We start from the raw sequence: 15,212 nt of genomic DNA, 5'->3' as shown, positions 1-15,212 counted from the left end.
TCCATGAGTTCTGACAGCTACAGATACTTCCCTGACCTAAACCTTTAGCAAAATATAGCACTTTTTTTTTTTTTTTTTTTTTTCCTGAGACAGGGTTTCTCTGTGTAGCCCCGGCTGTCCTGGAACTCACTCTGTACACCAGGCTGGCCTGGAACTCAGAAATCCGCCTGCCTCTGCCTCCCAAGTGCTGGGATGAAAGGTGTGCGCCACCCCTGCCCGGCGATATAGCACTTTTTAATCGGTACAGGACAATTTCCCCCTCGGCCAATCCACCTTCAACTGCTAGTCAAATATTTTGACTTTTATCACGATTGGATTAACTAGTATCTGAAAGCTACCGTGTAAGGTGCCAGACTTTTATACTGTTTTATCATAAAAGTTTCTCTCAGGAACAGAGATAGTTCCATTTTGCAGACTAAAACGTTCAGAGCAGGTAGGTGAGGTGCCTCGGGTCATCGGCTACTAACCAGTTAGCCAAGGAGCTGTGTTAGAAGGCCAGGTTGTTAATCCAGGCCCATAGTACACTGGTGAGTGCGCAAACCTGTGCTTAAGACCCATTATAGCTTCGAATTCAATGGGTGGGGAGCAGTTCCATTTACGAGTTCCAAAGAGTCCAGAATCTTCCTGTAGGCTGTGTGCACACGCCATTTAAGCAATGGCTCGTTCTCACTCTACTCCCTGGAGGATGGCAGGAGGGGGCTGCGAGCGGCCTCCAATCCACAGAGCTGGCTCAGCAAGGTCGCCTCCTTAGGAGCCGCTCTCTGTCGCTGCACACGTCCCGCCCCGATGCTGGCCGGTGCAGCCCGCCCCACCTAGGGTCTCGGGTTCCTCATCCTGTGGGGTGTGGGCTCCGTGTTCGCCACTCTCGCCTCTGAGCATCCTTCCCTACTGCCCCCTTCCCAACGCTGACTCAGCCCCACGCCCTCTCCGCAGCGGTGCCGCAGCTGCCATGGCAACCGTGAGCCACCGCCTCTTCGCGCCGGCCGCGAACTAACGGACTCCGGGCGGGCGGCGGCTAACGGCGCCCCGCCTCGCCCCTCCCCGTTCCTTGACAGCCCTGACCTGCAGGATCTAAGTGGTGAGCCCGAGGGGCTGGGCTTGACAGGGAGAGCCGGGCTGCGGAGCCCAGGCGGGCAGCGCCAGTCCGCCAGCCCTCGGCCGCCCGCACCAGGCCGCTCTCCCGGAGGAGAAGCGGGAGAGCCGCGCAGAATGTAGCACCAGTCGCAGGGTATCATGGGTCTTGTAGTTCCGTGGCTCATCAGGCTCACCGCCTTGGCTGGGTGATTCGGGCCGAGAACTACAAAGCCCAGGGGTCTGGAGCGCGGCGACAGACTGATAAATTGGGAGCTACTCGGATGGTGTTAAACTGGCTCTTTGTCTGCAGGGGGCTCCGGGGTGGTCGCTGGATTGGGCGCTGTGCGTCGGGCGGGGGTAGCGCAGGTGAGCCTTATTGCTGCGCTCCAGCCCCGCAGCCTCTGCACTCGCGGCCCCGCCCCATCGCCACCGCGCGGGGCCTGGGCCTCCTAGGGTGCTGCCTCTCGGTGCAGAACCGTATGTATGGCGCAAGGTCGATGCGAGACCCGACAAAGCCGTCCCTAAAAGGCCTTTGCCTTTCCCCGTGAATCTCTAGGTATTTCTGCTTATTTTTCAAGTACCTCAGAGCTTTTGGCATATTAAACCCATTCATTAGCGTGTGTTCAGAGGACAGTAATATTTAAAAGGACAAGTGTGAAAGCTAATGAAGGATATTACTGTTATTTGGTGGTGTCTGAATATATATACATATATATGTATATATGTACATTTACATATATATACATATTGCATTTTAGCTATTGAGGTTGAATGTCATGGAGTAATTAATGCCCCCCCCTCCTTCTGTGTCCACTCTCCACTTACTAACCTAAATGTTGCCCACACATATTTTGGTTCTTTGAAGACCAGATATACTTTCAATGGCTAGTTAATTTTTTGCCTTTTTCTGGAGAGTGTCTTTAGCATTTGTTTGTTTATTCCCCAAGCATTTCCTAGAACGCTGATTGGTCTGGAGTATTTTGGGGAGGTCATAAATAACAAACTTGGTTTCATTGACTGATGAGATTTCTTAGTGGGTTTTGATATGCTGCGATCTCACACACTTGTCTATTTCATTAAGCTTTGTTTGGCCTTTCACTCCCTTAGAAGTTTCTGTTGCTAGCTCTCCTTCATTCCTGACTTTCTCCTCTAGCCAACTTTACTAGAAATGTATTTTATTGAGCTTTCTGAACAATCTCCTTTTGACTACATTGAAGTGTTTCGTATTCTGTTTCTATTTTTTAAAAATACCTGATTGATTTATGCACATTTTACTTTGTTTTAGAGACCAGGCTTCACTGTGTAGTTTTGGCTAGCTAGAACTCACTATGTAAACCAGGCTGTCCTAGAGCTCAGAGGTCCACCTGTCTGTCTCAGGATGCTGGGATTAAGCATGGCTCAGGATGATTTCCTCTTTTTATTGTGTGTAGTGAGAATTTTGGTTTTTTTTTTAAACATGGAATTTACATAGAAATATTATAAAAATTGTTTTTGTTTTAATCCCAGGTTTGGGATATTGGGCTGCTTCAGATTGTCCACAGCGGTTGACTACGATTTGCCTCATGCTGTACAAGGGATGTGATTTTTGCCAACAGGCAGATAGTTTCTGTGACTGTGTGATGTTTGGAATTCTGGGGACTTTTCAGAGGACATATAAATGCCAAGACTCCAAGAGGTGGGGTTGGTTCTTGATCACCACTTGTTAAGTAATTGTTCCTACGCAAAGAAGAAACAACAACAAGAAATTAGATATCCTGATGGCAAAGATGGAACTTGCCCCAAGGAACTTGACACCCCTAATCAGTAGGAAGTAGTCCTGCTGGGGCCCTTCGACCCGAGCCACTGGCTTGCTTACTCTGTACTACAAATATGAGGTTTGGTAGCCTGAAGACAGCAGACTGTGCTTCTCAACTACAGTTCTCTGTACCTCTAGATGGTTTTATAATTTCAGGAATGTCTTCATATTTCATAAAGAAAACTCCCAGAGATGGAAGAGCTGACCAATCACGCAGACCCAAACTCAACCATCCATTTTTCATACTTCTCCAGGTCTGCCGCTGAGACAGACTTGGCGATTTTCTTAAGAGCCAACTCCAAGTCCCCTCAGGTGACAGGCATCTGTCCTTGGAGCTCCTCCTTGGACAGGGCCTGGATCTCTTCTGGTCTTAATCCATTGATGTGATGTCTCATTCTGTGTCTCTGGAGTCACAGGTAGAGAAGTCAGCAGCCATCCCTGCACCTGTTCTCACCACTTCCATTACTACAGAGTTACCACAGACATTCTATCACAAAGTTACCACAGACATTGGGAGGACTAGGTTCTGTGTGATTTTGTGATGCCACTTAAGAAGTCTCTCCTTCATTTACATCCTGAAGTTTCAGAAGAGGTTCAAAACCCATTCAGGAGCTGGAGAGAGAGTTCAGTTGGAATAGTGCTGGCTATGGAAGCCTGGAGACTAGGGGTTCAATTCCCAATTCTCCCCCCCACCCTCCCAAATGCTGGATATACTGGCATATGCTTGTCATCCTAGCTCTGGGGAGGTGAAAACAGAAATCCCTTGGGGGCCTGTTAGCCAGCTAGCCTAACCTACTTGGCAAGCCTAAGGCCATTGAGAGACCTTGTCTCCAAAACCAGGGTGAGGTCAGGGATGGTGGTACACACATTTAGTCCAGTATCCAGAAGGTAGAAGCAGGGCGACTTCTATGAGTTTTGCAAATGTGTGTGTGACACTTGGAATTCTGGATAATCTTCAGAGGCTGTGGTGGTTTGAATAAGCTTGTCCTATGGGAAAAGGCACTGTTAGGAGGTGTGGCCTTGTTGGAGTGGGCGTGGCCTTGTTGGAGGAAGCCTGTCACTGTGCAGGCAGGCAGGCATCAAGGTCCTATGTTCAGGCTCCACCCAGAGCAGAAGAGCCCTTCTTCCTAGTTGCCCATGAAACAGTCTCTGGTTGCCTTCAGAACAAGATGTAGAACTCTCAGTTCCTCCTGCACCATGCCAGCCTGGACACTGCCATGCTTCTCATCATGATGACAATGGACTGAACCTCTGAACCTGTAAGCCAGCCCCAATTAAATGTTGTTCCTTATAAGAGTTGCCATGGTCATGGTGTCTCTTCACAGCAACGACACCCTAACTACGACAGAGGGCATATAAATGCCAGGGCCCTGAGAGGCAGGGTTGTTGTTGCTTGTTAGTTGGTTGCAGTGTGTTAAGTAGTCGTGAGAAAGGAAGGAACAAGATGACCATAGATGTCCTGATGTCGAAGATCAAACTTGCCTCAAGGAACTCAACGCCACTCATCACCAGGAAGTAGTCTAATGATAGCATTGTCCCCTTCCCCCCTCTATTCTTTTTTCTTACCTATCCAGTGTTAGGGTGATGAAAGGATAGAAGAAAGGGCGTGGAGAAGGGTGGAAGAAAGAACCACAAAATAGCCAAAGTCTGGCTACAATTATGTTTTTCCTTTCTGCCTCTTTGGGGTTTAATCCCTCCAGCCCTCAAAAGGGAGGTTCAAGCAGGCACCCACAAACTGCGATCCAGCAGGCTATTCCTGAATGACCCACGGCCGAGGGATGACCTACTTTCTTCTAATAGTTGAAGAAAAAAAGTATTTGATAACTGATAAAAATGAAAGGAGATTCTGACTTCGGTGACTGTACATGAGTTGTGATGGGATGCAGCCACGCCCAGTTGTCTATGTACTTGCTTGTAGCTGCCTTTCTCTGGAATGGCAGAGCTGAGTAGGTGTGTCAAGAGATAGAGTGACATTTGCACAGGCTTTACGCAGTGCTTGATAACACTGTCACCCGAGTCTCAGTGCCGTACGTGACACCTACATTATTATTTTTATCAGTGCATACTCATGTCAAAACAAGAAAAGGTAGAGAAATGCATTAGGAATTTTAACTAGGGCGCAGAGTGAGTCAGAGGACGGAGGCAGTGTGCTCACGCAGTGCACAGGGCTGTGCTGAAGAGCCCGTACACACCTCGATCACCAGAGGAAGCACCCAACATCACATACCCAAGGTGGATAAGAAAGCAAAGGCCAGAAGAACTGGCAGACTTCAGCAGGCCATCGTCCTGGAGGAGATTCTCTTCACAGAACTAAAAGATGGAAATGCGGTCGGTCAGTTTCCGAATGGCTCGTTTCTTAGCCAAGCAAGGAAATGATTGACCAGCGGGAAGCTGGATTGCAGCAGGCGCAGAATTGTGTCTGGAGAAAATAAATTTGTTTAAAATTATTAGCCTTTTGGCACGAACGGTGGCTCAAAGCGTTGAGGGCACCATTAATCAATTAAAAACCAAAGCAAATGATTTTGAGTGGTTTTCCTTGGCTCTCGAGATGGCAGCTGTTAGCAATACTGCTCAGTTGTTTACTTGAGAAGTCAATGCTGAGACTGAAGTTACTGAAAAAGAGAGTTTTAACAAACGGTTGTGTGCTGAGGGCAGCGAGGACACGTGCACAGTGTTTTCAAGGCACCGAAACACCAGTTCTGAACTTAAGTCTGAGCAGTTGTATCTACATTAGAGTGATGGTTGTAAACATCAGCATGGAATGGAGTGAGCTCAGGTGGACGTGGGCATGGTGCTGTGAGAATGGGGGCTAGATGAAACTCGTAGTTCTCTGACGTTAATTCAAATAGTGTGTATATCTGTCCCGAGGTCAGGGTCCATGCAGGGTTAGTATTGGCCCTGGTGGAATTAGCTGTTGTCTGTGTTGACACGGCTCAGTGTTAAAGAGTAACAACAACGCCCTCCCTTGCCTTAGCTACACAGCTGCCTGGTGGCTTAGCAATGGCTAGGTTGTGAGCATAGGGTAGAGGCGGGAAGTCATCAGACTATGAGAAATTGCCCTCAGCCACTCTTACCGAACACTAAGTGGCTTTAGCCATCAGCTTTTGCTATAAACACAACGATATTTCTTAATGAATCCAACTTACCCATTCCAAGACAGAACAGGTGCTTCTATCAAAATACCGCCGTAAAATTATTGCAGTTGCCAACTAGTGTTTTGACACACACACCATCAGGGTAGTTCAGCTTCCCGTATGGTCAGAAAGTAAAACAAATGACAAGTGATGCCTCTTTTCCTCCTCGGCATGGCCGTCAGTACTCCTCTGAGCTGAGGCTGCTTTCAGTGTCGTTTTCCAGACTTTGATGCACATTTCCACGTTAAATATCCACCTACTGTTGCTGAAGTTCCTTTCAGTCCGGTTTTTAACTGGTCTTGAATAATCTGCAGAATGCATTGTTCAGATACTCTCTGAACAGTGAGTGTGCTGTGGCTGCAGTTTAGTAGCAGTATGTGGGAGGGCTGAACCGGCTCACCCCGAGTCACTTAAGAGAAGACTGCACAGATGAAATACATACGGTGTCATTACACACCGGCTCTAATGACATCGTGCTTGTGATGGACAGCAGGGAACACCAGCTCAGTCCCAAGCCTTGAAGAGAGTCGATGCTTTTCATGAGGAGACTTGCTTTACACAGTTACTGCTGTATATTTTTTGAATTTTATCATTATGTAATATGGAAAATTGTTATTACTATTATTGTTGTTGTTATAAATATTTTTGGTTTGTCAAGACAGGGTTTCTTTGTGTAGCCTTAGCTGGCTTAGAACGAGCTCAGTAGCCCAGGCTGGCCTTGAATCCACAGAGATCCTCCTGTTTCTGCTTCTCAAGTTCTGGGATTAAAGGCATGCACCACCATGCTGGGCAGTTTTATCTTATTATACTAAGTGTTTACACTGTATCCTCTATTTTGCTTGTTAGTCCTTAGAACTTGAATCCTTGTCTGAACCGTTACAGAGAGGATGCCAGCCCTTGAGTTCTATCAAAAATGTTTTCCCTACATTATGGTATTCCTGCACATATCAGCAGCCAGCAACCTTATGTAACTCATGGAGAACTTTGTTGAGGTTTAGCTAGTCATAAAGCAAGAGTTAGGAGTATTGCCTAACAGAAGAAGGGTCTGTTTCGCCTCCCATGGCTTTGGGCTTCAGGCGATGGCAGGCTGGTTTTGTGCTTTCGGTCCTTCATAAGGTAGTTAGTGCTTTAGGGCAGAAGGGCATGCAGGGCAGGGCCGTGGTACCCAGGATACCAAGAGAACAAGTGAGATGCTGCCACCCATATTCTGGGCAGGCCTTCTTCCCAAGGGTGGTTTTCCCTGGGAACATTCTCCGGGATAGACCCAGAGATGTAATTTACTGATCTTTTAGGTACAGCTTCTTCAATATTTGTTAAATGTATGTGTGTGGTATGAATGCATGTGTATATGAATGTTTGTGGGTCTGTGTGTGTGTATGTGCACTGGCGTGGGTGTGAACAGAGCATGGGTGCCAGCAGGGTTCTCCTCCCTTGGTCCACCTTCTAAAGTGAGGCAGGGTCTCTCACGTGGGCCCAGAGCATGCTGATTCTACTTTGGGAGAGTCAAACTATCCAAGCCAAAATAATTGTCTAGGAAGGCAAGGGGAAGTACTTCTATTTCCTTTAGTAGACGTTTAACTGGCTTGTTCCAGAGGGTAGTTAGGGTGACCAGCACTCTTCCTGGGTTCTCTCCCCTCCTCTGCATTTCAGGACTCTCTATGCTTATGGTCTTGGGAGGAAAGCTGCTTTGTTGAGAGGCCTTGGGTGATTCTGGGAGACCTCAGGGAAGTCTAGAGAAAAGCCAGAATTGCTGAGCTGAAGGACTGGCCTAGAAGCCAGAGGCTCAAAGGACATTCCTAGCATCAGATGGATGGATCAGTTGGGACATTATCAGGTAGTGCTGTAGAGATGGCTAGGCGGGGGAAGGAGAGAGTCACCCATGAAAGTTATCTGACTGTCTTTTCCCTATACAAAATCAATACGTGTTGGAGGAGAAGGGCAAGTTTAGATGTGGAAATCTCTCAGTTCAAAGGATGCATTTCTCTTAGGTTTGCTGTGTGGTACAGTCAGGGCATCAAAATGGTGACGGATGTCCAAAGGCTGTCCTCTGAAGTAAGACCTGAAGTCTCACTCTTTATTCCCAGGGTCCAACAGTCTCAGTGAAAACAGCAAACATTAAGATACTTGATGATAGACAGGCATGGTGGCGCACGCCTTTACTCCCAGCAGAGGCAGGCAGATTTCTGAGTTCGAGGCCAGCCTGGTCTACAGAGTGAGTTCTAGGACAGCCAGGGCTACACAGAGAAACCCTGTCTCAAAAAAACCAAAAAAATAAAAGATACTTGATGATACTCACATAATCCTTCCATGTTATAAAGAAGCTGGGGAGGACAGAGCCTTGTGAATATGTCTGACTGAGTTTGTGGCTGTTATAAATGAGTGTGAAGCACTCATGGCCATTTCTCCTTGTAAATCAACCAGCTGTCTATCACCAGCAAGAGGTTCTCCATGTTATCCCTGGGTATTCTGTGATTTCTGTGATTTCCTATACAGAACTGGAAATTTAGTTCACTAGTAAGGCTGTTCAGACTCTCAAGGCACATGTTACAAAATTGATAATTGTTTTAACATCAGTGCTAAGAACATTTTAAAAAAGAGCCTTGTTTTTATCGTTTTATCAGGTGTCTGAAAGAAGATGAATTTGGCGGAGATTTGTGAGAATGCAAAGAAAGGCCGGGAATATGCGCTTCTGGGAAATTATGACTCGTCAATGGTGTATTACCAGGGAGTGATACAGCAGATCCAGAGACACTGCCAGTCACTGAGAGACCCGGCCACCAAAGCCAAGTGGCAGCAGGTAGGATGACGGTCCAGCAGGGTTCCACGCGCCATGGCTGCCCTGCTCTGGTAACCTGAGGAAGCAGAGTTGGGAAATTAGCCGGAGCTTTTGACCATTGTTCTTATTTGTCTGAACACTGAATCCAGTTCACGATTCACTCTGCATGTGCTTCTGACACGCTGCCTCCTTACCAGCCTCAGTACCTCCTTACCAGCCTCTGTACCTCCTTACCAGCCTCTGTACCTCCTTACCAGCCTCTGTACCTCCTTACCAGCCTCTGTGCCTCCTTACCAGCCTCTGTACCTCCTTACCAGCCTCTGTGCCTCCTTACCAGCCTCTGTGCCTCCTTACCAGCCTCTGTGCCTCCTTACCAGCCTCTGTGCCTCCTTACCAGCCTCTGTGCCTCCTTACCAGCCTCTGTACCTCCTTACCAGCCTCTGTGCCTCCTTACCAGCCTCTGTGCCTCCTTACCAGCCTCTGTGCCTCCTTACCAGCCTCTGTGCCTCCTTACCAGCCTCTGTACCTCCTTACTAGCCTCTGTACCTCCTTACTAGCCTCTGTACCTCCTTACTAGCCTCTGTACCTCCTTACTAGCCTCTGTACCTCCTTACTAGCCTCTGTAGTTTGCACCATCCATTTTAGTCTTTGAGGAGACTTAATTGTAGTTGAATGTACTCTTAATTTTACAAATGTTCATGCTCAATTGTGTCTGCGAAGACAATTTTGAAGTTAGGTGTTTCTTGTCGTTGTCTGTCTCTCCTCTCGTTTCTGTTTGTAGCTCTGACCTATTTAATAAACGCTTGCCTTGGAAGTCTTCTTACAAACACAAAGGAGCTGGTAATCTAATAGAAGGCACTCACATCTTCTCTGTCTTTTTTACGTACAACTTAATTATATAATAGTCTAGTTAATGCAAACTTGAATTATGATTCCTCCAATTATCGTTGTAACTTAAGATCCTTTTAAACTTAAAAGTACAAAGAGAGCACTTTGAAGTTTCCGTTTCCTCTGGTGCCTTTCCAAAACCTCTCCTCAATTCCCTACAAGTCAGGAATTAGTGCTTCACTGAGTTTTGAGGGTAAATTTGGCTCATTTTCCAACAGAAGACTTACCAAATTGCCTTGAGTAAGAACACCACACTTGCTGTAACACGGGCTGCAACCCTTGAATTTCTCCTGCCTTTCACAGGCTGGGTGCTTGTGTTTGCGGTGGGGGGGTGTCTCCATTGATATCCCCGTGTGTCCTTTACACTGGGTCTGGCATGGATGCCCCTGTGCAGGGTCTCGTATGTCCTATATCCTGGCAGGTGGCTCTCACTCGGGTCTGCCTTTGGTCTGTAGTTTCTTCATGAGTTCTTTTCAGTGCTGTTTCAGGGAAGATTTCTGCTCTGCCCTGGAATTAAACATACTTTCTGGTTTGAAAGTTACTATAATTATTAAAATGGAGTTTAAACACCCAGCTTTCCCTGGCATTGCTTGCTTGTGAGAGCTAGCTTGCACTGAGCACCGAGTTTGAAGACACTACTTTCCACGCTATAGATACTCAGTTACATTTTAAACCTTATCTAGGACTCAAAGGAGTTGAAGCCAAAAGAGGCTATAGTGAAAGGGACCATACATAAGGGTGGACTGTGTGATGCTTAGCACTGGCTGGCAGTGGCCAGACTCTCAGGACAAGCATTTCATGCTTCGTGACTGTGGAGATGGAGGTGAAAATTAACCTCTAAGGATATTGAAAGATTTACCATAGCATTTCAATGTCTGGGGTGGATAACGGCATTTTTACTTACATGAAGAGGCATGCAATGCAGCCCTCTTCTCCCTGCTCTCTGGCTGTCTGTACTTCTCTGAAGAGCTGTTTGTCAGTGTTTCTATGACTCATTTTGCACCCTTTGACTAACACTAAGGAAGCTTACACTCTGTCATAATTTATGTGCACTTCGTGTGAGCTCTGAACGGCTCCTAACATAACCACTCCCTTCTTCAGGTACGGCAGGAACTCTTGGAAGAATATGAACAGGTTAAGAGTATCGTCAGCACTTTAGAAAGCTTTAAGATGGACAAGCCCCCTGACTTCCCCGTGTCTTGCCGAGATGAACCGTTTAGAGACCCTGCAGTATGGCCACCCCCTGTCCCTGCGGAACACAGGTGAGTGAAACTCGGTTGATTGGCTCTTGTCGCTAGCCATGCTCTGTGTGAAGGTTTATCTGAGCAGTGCTTTTCAGAACCATTTTGGGGGCTTATGAGCTTCATACTCTTCTCATGTTTATTCCATTCAGGCATGCAGAGCTTGTGTGCGCCCTGTCATGCCCTTGTTTCCTTATGGCAGGCCCAGTGACAGGCGCTCTATGATTTACCAGTTCAGAGAAGTCTTTTAGACCCAGGGTTTCAGCCTCAGGCCTGTGCTAGAGGAGACTGACTCCCTCAAGTGACAAGGTGAGGAGGGTGTCTCCTCCGGCTGGGCTGCCAGCACCCTGCTCCATCGACTGACTGAACTATTCTGCCTGTGGCCTGCTTGTGGGTGTCGTGTTGCATCCTCTTGTCTCTTTGTGCTGAGAGGCTGTGTAAGAGCAAAGGCGGTGACTCTGTTTACTTAAAGACCAAATAGCACACGTTCAGTGCTGGCACTGAGCTTTGCCCACAGTAGGAGTTCAACCCTGGGCGAGTAATGCCATTCATCTTACAGCTAGGAGACGGAGGCCCGGAGACCTGGGCGTTGTGAGGTGGTACAGTGCCGTCCCAGAGTGCTATCCCACAGAAAGTACCTTTCCTCTTAGCCAGTAGCTGGGGTCATCGGGTCAACTAACTGCTCTCTTGAAGCTTTCCAAATTTTTTGTTATTTCGTTTTAAGACAGGGCATTACTGTGTAGCCCAGGCTGGCCTAGAACTGGCTGTAGCCCAGTCTGGCCTCTATCTCTGATTCTCAGGATTATAGTTCCACATCACTACATCCATCTGGCTCTCTCAGAACCTCTTCTACTAAGTCACAGGTGGTTTGTGATATTCCTGGTTCAGGCAGGTATGAGATGAGAACTTTTTTTTTAAGGAAAATTACACACACACACACACACACACACACACACACACGCACACACGCACGTACGTTCGTATGTAATGGAATACCTCACTTTTTCTGAAAGTCATTAATCTGGAATTAAAGCTAATAGCTAGCAATTAAGTGACATTTTAAAGTACATGTTCTGAATTGTTAGATGACCATTGTTGCTTTTAGAAAGCTGTGCCTGCAGACAGTAACTCTAATATTTGTGACTCAAATGATAAAAATTTTAGACAACATTTTTCCAATGATGATTTTCTACTTGGAAATTGTCCTTCATTACAGGCCCACTTTCTGTCATGTGTCCTTTCTTACAGGCCTATAGCATGGACTACAGGCCCACTTTCTGTCATGTGTCCTTTCTTACAGGCCTATAGCATGGACTGCATTCATTTTTATACATATTTTTAATATTCTTTTTTTTTTTTTTAATTTGAGACAGGGTTTCTCTGTGTAGCCCTGGCTGTCCTAGAACTCACTTTGGAGACCAGGCTGGCCTTGAACTCAGATCCACTTGCCTCTGCCCCCTGAGTGCTGGGATTAAAGGTCTGTGCTATCCCCTCCCCAACCCAGCTCGGTACAGCTCTTGGATGTAGCAAGTGCCTGCATGTTCTCTGTGGCTTAGAGATGTGTGTCCCTGGAGAGGAGACTCTTATTTCCACATTGATTTAGTTAGCTTTGTGTCACTGATGAATCTCTGAGAAGAACAGTGGAAAGGAAGGCAGGATTGGTGCTCGAGGCTTTGCAGGACGAGGCCCATGCTTGCCTGGTGCCCTGTTTTGAGCAGGAGAGCCTTGGTGGGGGACACACCTGGCAGGGAGTGCAGACAGGAGGCAGAGGGAGTAAGAGAAAGGAGCCTGGGGCAAGATTACTCCAAGCAGCCATCTTCCAGCAAGCCCCACTTCTGACAGTTCTACATGGCACCGTCACTGGGACCTGTGTGTAACATATGTCCCCTGCAGGACATTTCATGTTCAGTCTGTGACATGTCAGCAAGCACAAGAAAACACAGGCCAGTTCAAGAGGTTGTGCAGAGTCGGGTTCAATGCCTAAGTGATGTGGGGTGTCATAATTCTAAGACTTCAGGAACAGACTCTGTAAGCAGCAGTATCCTGCCACCCACACAGGATGCTGTAGTGACATGTGTGTAGTGACATGCGTGTAAGGCATGTGTTCTGGCACAAGGCTGGTCAGCTAACGGCGCACTCTCAGTTAAAGCCTCCGGGAAGCTGGAATTGAGCACTATGTATTTTTTAATCCTTTACAAAATTTGTTCCTTTTTAAGTCATGAGGCAAAAATTTCCACCTGGAGATAAGGACTAGTTGGCAAAGTTCTTTCCAAAGACAGTGGCCATCAGCTCAGGTTCTGGTCTGAGCTGTGTCTCTTAGAACCACGGACTATGGGGCTTTAGCGTTGTAAGTGCTCTGAACGTTGATTTCAAGGTCTATGCTATGTCGGGGGTGGAGAGTGGGGGGTGGGACTCTTGACCTCACAGGATTAAATAAAAGAAACAGTGATGATGATCAGCAGGTATTAAAATCAGTGGTCAGCTCTGGAAAAAGAACTCCAGCATCCCTTCAGATAAATAATCAAATTGTGACATAATTAACAACTATCTCACTCAGAAAATCTTCAAGTAGTTGTACTTCCTCCCTGACATTTCTAAACAAACACTTAGCTTTCTGCATCCGGCAGAGAGAATGCTGGGTTTTCAGTGTTGAGGACAGTCCTCGGTCAGCACTGGCGGCCTCCTGTGTGTCCTCTCTGTACTGGGAGTGCAGCACTCACATCCAGTGGCTTTTGCAGCCACATTTTGGTAGATATTCTGTGTCCTAATATCTACTTGTTAAATTATTACTAGTGATGGTAGGATAAAGAAATTGAAAATCTTAATGAAATAAATATTAATAACTTAAATATAATGAAATCTCTCTGTGGGAGCACTACATGAAACTCCGCTTTTAGTCAGTAGGGAAATGGACTTTACTGTCCTACAGAGCCTTTCAGGGATGCAGTGGATGTTCTTGGCTTTGGCCACTAATTGGGCCAGCCGGTTTGTGCTTCTATCTGGTTCAGTTTATGGACTTGTACCTCAGAACTTCCTCTCCGCCTTCCAGCCGAGTGTCATGGTTCATGCGCATGGTAGCTTCCACCGGTGCTTCTGCCCTGTATTTTGAAGTTAGACTTTCTGTGTCATGGATCTGCTGAATTTAATCATGATCATGTTTTAAATCATCAGCAGCTGCTTAGATTAAGCAGTCTTTTATAATAATGTAGATACATTGCCTTCAGAGGGCTGTGCCGGGAGGTCAGAGCAGCAGCAGACTTAAACCCCAGAGAGGCGGGGCCTTCCGACTGAGGTCTTTGTTAGTCGGATCCTTACAGTTAGTGAAATGGCTTTGATGACATTTTACATTTTACACCTAGGCTTAGTAAGCCTGTCTCTTTAATGAGGTGACCTGTCCTTGTGAGGCTGAACCTAAGGCTGTCTGTATCTGGAACAATACTCAAGGTAGCATATAGCCAATAGAATCCTCTCCCTCCATCCCTCCCTCCCTCCCTCCCTCCCTATATTTTTGCAGGTGTGCATATGCACCTGCAGGTAGGGAGGTGTGAAGAGGATGCTCTCGATCTCTGCCTTATTCCTTTAAAGCAGGGTCTTATGCTGAATGGAGCTGGGCCAGAAGCCCACACTGCTGCAGTTGCAGGAACTTGTGGGCCAAACTCAAGTCCTCTCGCCTGCACCAAGTGCTGCCCCCAAGCCACCACTCTATGCCTGAAATATTCTCTACTCATTTTTAAAAAGTTAATAATGGTAGATCTTTTTTCCAGCCTTATTGAAGTAGATTTTTTTTTTAAAAAACACTCTTTTTTTTTTTTTTTAAGAGATTTATTTATTTATTATATGTAAGTACACTGTAGCTGTCTTCAGACACTCCAGAAGAGGGCGCCAGATCTCATTGCGGATGGTTGTGAGCCACCATGTGGTTGCTGGGATTTGAACTCTGGACCTTCGGCAGAGCAGTCGGGTGCTCTTAACCACTGAGCCATCTCACCAGCCCCGAAGTAGATTTTTAATTTAAGGTGTACAACTTAATGATGGAATTAGATTATGGATTAATGGCTACACTTAAACTGACCTTACTTCAATAATTTGCCCTTTTTTCCCTTTTGCAGTGAGAACACAAGATCTGCCTTAGCAAAATCCAATATACAGTACAAATGGTTAGCTGTGGTCATGTATGCTAGATGTCGAGAATTAATTGGTGTATGATTGGAACTTTACCTGTGATAGTGTCAACCTCTGTTGTGGTCTGAGTGCCTGCCAGAGCTCCTGTGTTATCAACTCACTCCCTAGGGCAGCAGCCTTGA

At 46.6% G+C, this 15,212-nt stretch overlaps 1 protein-coding gene across 8 annotated transcripts in view; it reads left to right on the top strand.

The window, feature by feature from the left end:
* Nucleotides 1–946: 946 nt before the first annotated feature.
* Katnal1 (katanin catalytic subunit A1 like 1) overlaps nt 947–15,212 on the top strand; it is a 55,607-nt gene continuing 41,341 nt past the window's right edge. The window contains exons 1-4 of one of the 8 annotated variants that reach the window (XM_085837463.1): nt 947–1,078; nt 2,581–4,128; nt 8,625–8,800; nt 10,769–10,929. In XM_085837463.1, coding sequence (XP_085693589.1) covers nt 8,639–8,800; nt 10,769–10,929 — 323 coding nt within the window. In that variant the 5' untranslated portion in view covers nt 947–1,078; nt 2,581–4,128; nt 8,625–8,638. Of the gene's footprint in view, nt 1,079–1,119; nt 1,631–2,580; nt 4,129–4,153; nt 5,202–8,624; nt 8,801–10,768; nt 10,930–15,212 lie in introns of those variants that run through there. The other 7 variants (XM_085837462.1, XM_085837459.1, XM_085837457.1 and 4 more) reach the window with 7 other exon arrangements.

The sequence above is a fragment of the Mus caroli genome, unplaced genomic scaffold (assembly GCF_978045245.1).
Source record: "Mus caroli unplaced genomic scaffold, Mus_caroli_1 scaffold_4, whole genome shotgun sequence".
Lineage (NCBI taxonomy): Eukaryota > Metazoa > Chordata > Mammalia > Rodentia > Muridae > Mus > Mus caroli.
Note: the sequence above shows the minus strand (reverse complement) of the source record. Positions and strands in the feature narration are given on the sequence as shown.